Source organism: Sycon ciliatum, chromosome 7 (assembly GCF_964019385.1).
Source record: "Sycon ciliatum chromosome 7, ocSycCili1.1, whole genome shotgun sequence".
Lineage (NCBI taxonomy): Eukaryota > Metazoa > Porifera > Calcarea > Leucosolenida > Sycettidae > Sycon > Sycon ciliatum.
Genome location: NC_088649.1, coordinates 9224309 through 9229851, shown reverse-complemented (window position 1 = coordinate 9229851; position 5543 = coordinate 9224309). Strand labels below are relative to the sequence as shown.

Genomic DNA, 5543 nt, shown 5'->3' with positions numbered 1-5543 from the left:
TAGACAGTGTCGCCACCGGGATTCGGAGCCGGCGGAGCTCAGAACACGTGAAGTACGTTTACAGTGAACTGAAGCAGTGTATATCTAGTGAATCAGCACATGGTTGTACAGTGTGGTGGTCTCTCATTGTCTCTGTCTCTCTCTGTGTCTCTGTCTGTCTGTCTGTCTCTCTCTCTCTCTCTCTCTCTCTCTCTCTCTCTCTCTCTCTCTCTCTCTTTCTCTCTCTCTCTCTCTCTCTCTCTCTCTCTTCTCTCTCTCTCTCTCTCTCTCTCTCTCTCTCTCTCTCTCTGTCTCTTTGTCTGTCTGTCTCTCTCTCTCAGTCTCTCTCTCTGTCTCTTTGTCTCTCTGTCTCTCTCTTTCCCCAAGCCGACTCTTTACTATGAGCAGTTTCCTTCGCCTCTAACTGATATAATTTCAAATGCCGTTGCCTTTATCCTTCCTATGCCACTGTGATAGGTCCATCAGCTAGTGGCCGAACTGTCCAAGTCGGAAAACAGCTGGATCGGTCTTACCGATGTGCGTCGGGCTCCTACCCCACAACAGCCGTAAGAATCGCGGGGAGATTTGAGCCAGCCGAGCATGATAATTATCATAAACCCCGTGCATGGGATTTACGGTTTTTGACGACTGTGTCGTAGGCCTGTATCTGGCTCGCTCTTTACTAGGGGTGAAACAATTATACCGAATACTCGAGTACTCGCTCGGTTTTTTCAAAAATAATCGTACTCGGAATAGATCAGAGTACTCGTTCATACATGGTACATGCATTCACCACAGAAATCTGCAGTTTCAGAGCAGCAGTCGCCAGATATGATGTGCAGACTGTGTGGTGAACATTTCTTCACGACTAGAGAGAGCCCACATGACCCGCCAAACAATATACCCGAGAAAAATGACTGGCACTCGCTTCAATCAGGGTTGTATCATGTGATGTTAAGGCCCTTGGTGTGCAATTTTTAGGAGATGAAGAATAGTCGAATACTCGAATATTCTATCGGAAAAAATCAGAGTACTCGAACTCGGGATATCAGTGCCAACTTTCACCCCTAGAACCGACTCATTGCTATGAACATTACTGTTCACCTTTGTCGTGGCATGTACTTACAAGACCAGTAGTAGTACTAGCAAGAGACCATAACCCCCAGAGTGTGCAACTCGCGATAAGGTCTTGTCACGACTCGTTTTCAACATTGCGTCATTTTCAGGTAGCGAATGTCGCGGCCTGCACGCGCAGCTACATGACGATTGTCGTGGCCTGCACGCGCAGCTACATGAAAATGATGCAATGTTGAAAACGAGTCGTGACAGAGATTTGTGTGGCGTTGCACACAAGAGTGCATAACCGCCAGTTATCAAGTACATATACCAGGACTCTGCACTACTCCAGTCCGAGTCGAGACGGTTCGAGTAGTGCGCAAAAATCCAACCGTTGTGACACAGCCCAGCAAGGCCATTAGACAAACGCTAGAAATGCAGATTTGCCGTAACTTGTTGCTATATTACAAACTAAAACTATTGGGATCAGTTGCACTGACATTCTTTACCCTCACAGTCATTGATTATCCATCAGCACTCGGCCGAAGGCCGGAGATAGGCACCCACCGGGCTACCATTCAGCAGCCGAAGGTGGGGCCATGCATCATATGGATATTAAATATGATGGTAGGTAAACAAGAGAGAGAAACACACAACACCTTTTTTTAATATCGATCATAGGAAACACGAGAGGGATTGGAGGAAGATAGGGATTATTATTTTATATTATTATTTCACTCAACTCGTCTTGTAGGAGTCGTAGCCCTTGACCACTTGGCACACACACACACACAGTGCGAGGGAGTGGTGATAGACAGTAGCAATAGAGTGGCTTCACACCTATCACCTGATCATACAGGGCAGCCATGTTGGTTACAACCCTGCTCAACTCCCGCATCCACGTTGTATTGGACACGCGATGTCCACGTGAAATCATGGTCACTTTCGGCACAAATTTTGTCACATGACAAATATGTCAAGCCACTCTATTCTTGATTTTGTTTGTGTGTTTGCTCACGGGCACTCTGCACTGCAGTATTCCTTACTGGATCTACGGCAAGCGTACACTGGAGGGATCCAGCTATCAGCCGAGAATCGAAACCGCCTTCTACCAGCAATGGAATGGTCAGACCTGCTTCTACATGAATGGAACGGGGAGCATCGTCACCAGCAAATGCACAAGACGGGTCCGGGCGGTCATCTGCCAGAAGCCCAGAGCAGGTAGGGACTAAATCAGATCAGCCTATGTACTTGAAGTACTCTCAATAATAGATACAGTGAAACTATAATTCCTACGACGACCACTTCAGGGACCTTTAAAACGTGGTCTCTGTTAGCAGGTTTCCTACTTATCCAGGGTCATTTGACTGCACGTAGCATCCCTTGGTCCTGGTTGCTGTTGTCTTCAGGGACAGGTGATGGCCTTATCAGAGTGGTCGCCATGACAGGTTTCATTGTACATGTACATTTTGCAGAGCAACGGATGGTCCTTCAGCATGCACACACCCCGACTATCCATTGGAAGATAATGCTCGAAAGTTGGCAGGTTCTGCTCAAAAAGCTGCTCAGTTGGCTGGCACTTCCTTGAATTCTACTGATTTTTGTCCAGATACCTAACATGCATGAAACCTGCCAGAAAATGTATCAAATTCTGGCAATGTTTCTGCTAAAATTCTAAAATTCTGCCAACTGTCTGCCAAAGTTGTAAAACTCAGCCAATGTATCCGCCGGCATTATCCGCCAACACGTCACCACCTCTTCGCTACAGACACCAACAAAAGTATTGCAACTGTAGCCGTGTTAAGTGGTGACGATCCTTAGATTATGTGGGCAGGGTAGGGGTAGAGGTTGGGGGAGCACAGCCCGAATTCTTTGACCACAGGAAGTCCATTGGTCAAGTTCAGAATTGCAAACTTCATACCGGTATTTAAACTTGGATACCTCACCAGTATATATAATTAAAATAGAAGAAATCACATGGAAACTAGTTATGAAGCAACTATCCACAGCTGTAACAAGAAAATATGCCGTCAGAAAGTGCGATAACTCGTTTCCATGTGATTTGTTCTACACGTATTTTAATCATACCGGTCTCTTGTTCATTTTGGAAATGGGCCTGTCGCACGTCTTTCACGTGCCATGCGTACATGTATATGCCCTGACCAGCATGTGTGTCATGTGTTTGTTGTCTGTCTACCGATGTGTGTGTGTATTTGTGTGTGTGTTTCTGTGCGTATTTCTGTGTGTGTGTGTTTGTGCATGTATGTGTGTGTGTGTGTGTGTGTGTGTGTGTGTGTGTGTGTGTGTGTGTGTGTGTGTGTGTGTGTGTGTGTGTGTGTGTGTGTGTGTGTGTGTGTGTGTGTGTGTGTGTGTGTGTGTGTGTGTGTGTGTGTGTGTGTGTGTGTGTGTGTGTGTGTGTGTGTGTGTGTGTGCAGATGTCCAGGTCTGCCCAAGATGCACTATCAAGAGAAGGAGTGAGGAGGAAAGGCACCTGGTTGAGAAGTCTCGCTGCAGCGACTTCCGTAAGCACTTGAAAGGACCAGTTAGGGCAACTTGCAAGCGGCAATGCTGTGTGTTGGTTTCTTAAGATTGAAGGGAAATGGGTCACGCATCGTCAGCGTATACTCGTACACTGATACTAATCTTAGAGATGGCTACTCCTGCAGACAGACCCACACTTGGCTAGCTCGCGATTGCAATCTGGTGCATACTGCCTAACCTGCAAGTAACAAGAAATAACCGCTTCTTGCTCAATGAACAGTGTTTAGGGACACTTCAGGCCCCTCATAAGCTGAGCTCGAATTGGCTTACGAAATTGATGCTTAGAGACCACCACAATTGTGTACGCATGAATGTAGACTGAGTATGTATGTGTCTCTGTCTGTCTGTCTGCGCTTGTTTGTCTGTCTCTCTAACGTTATTTATAATCTTTCCCTTTCTCTCTCCCCTATCTCTCTCTCCCTATCTCTCTCCTTATCTCTCTCTCCCTATCTCTCTCCCTATCTCTTTCTCTCTCTCTCTCTCTCTCTCTCTCTCTCTCTCTCTCTCTCTCTCTCTCTCTCTCTCTCTCTCTCTCTCTCTCTCTCTCTCTCTCTCTCTCGCACACACACACACACACACACACACACACACACACACACACACACACACACACACACACACACACACACACACACACACACACACTACTACTACTACTATGATACAGCTACCCTAAACGGGTCACGCCGCCCTCCACCCAAGCATGAGCACTATGAGGGGCAGTGGCAAATAAATAGAATCAGCTAGCAGAACTGGCAAAACAGATGAAACAATGGAGCAGAACGGACGACTGCTGTACTGTAACAACAACCTGACAGCTACAGTGCCAACGACTGAAAATGAAAGAAAAAAAATTCAAAATTTCACGTCACGAAAAAACACTGTCCACGAAAGAATCCACACACACACACACACACACACACACACACACACACACACACACACACACACACACACACACACACACACACACACACACACACACACACACTCTCTCTCTCTCTCTCTTCTCTCTCTCTCTCTCTCTCTCTCTCTCTCTCTCTCTCTCTCTCTCTCTCTCTCTCTCTCTCTCTCTCTCTCTCTCTCTCTCTCTCTCTCTCTCTCTCTCTCTCTCGTTCTCTGTGCGTGTGTTTGCATACCTGTGCCCAAAAGTATCTCTTTTTCTGGTGTGGGCTGTTGTTCTATTTGGATGTCCAGTGATTGTAGCAAGGATGGCCAAGGAGAGCAACAGCCATTTCCTGCTCGACATCAAGGCCATCTGCTCCAATACCTCTGCCGCCTTTGGCATCCTCTCCGACAAGTATGACGTACAGAAGTCAACAGCCTACTGCGTTCCCGTGGAGAGACAACCTGAGCCCAAGCTCCTGCCCGTCCAGAAGCCCCTTGCCAGCCCAATGACGTCACGCTGCAAGCAACCATGCGGGCTGGGTCTGAGGTCGCGCCACGAGTACCTTCTCGCCGGCACCGTCCATGGCATCACGGGAGAGTTCTCGTTCCAACCTGGCGTGGCGATTCGCTGGGTTCGTGCCAAGAGCTACTTCGCGTCCCCACTGGCGACCGCCACCTGTGGACGGTAACATGCCCCTAGGCATGGATACTGGATGACTGTACTCAGTAACTCTTTGCATTTTACAGGCTAGTGAAGATTTTACAGGCTATGTTATATTATTACGAAGTAGTGGTTGCGACTTCGGCGATGATTTGATGATTTGTAAGAAAGCGAGCTCCAGTGTGGGGAGCAAATCCTTTCTTATGTTTTATTATTATTATTAAAGGAAAGCTTTACAATAATAATAAATTTTATTATTATTGTAAAGCTTTCCTTTTGATCTTGTCTCTTATTGTTGTGTACTTTCCACAATATTGTGTTGTGTTGTAAAAATCAACAAAAAAGAAAGAAAAAAGTAAGATATCCCTTGCTAGGAAACTGCCAAGCTCGGAGACTTCGAACTGTCTGATTCAGCCAG

General features: G+C 46.7%; 1 protein-coding gene across 1 annotated transcript in view; it reads left to right on the top strand.

The window, feature by feature from the left end:
* Window positions 1–5203, top strand: part of LOC135821591 (uncharacterized) — a 9321-nt gene extending 4118 nt beyond the window's left edge. Inside the window, exons 2-6 of the mRNA XM_065334588.1 lie at window positions 4–52; window positions 457–545; window positions 2072–2256; window positions 3471–3557; window positions 4774–5203. Coding sequence (XP_065190660.1) covers window positions 4–52; window positions 457–545; window positions 2072–2256; window positions 3471–3557; window positions 4774–5153 — 790 coding nt within the window. The 3' untranslated portion in view covers window positions 5154–5203. The remainder of the gene's footprint in view (window positions 1–3; window positions 53–456; window positions 546–2071; window positions 2257–3470; window positions 3558–4773) is intronic.
* The last annotated feature ends 340 nt before the right edge of the window (window positions 5204–5543 follow it).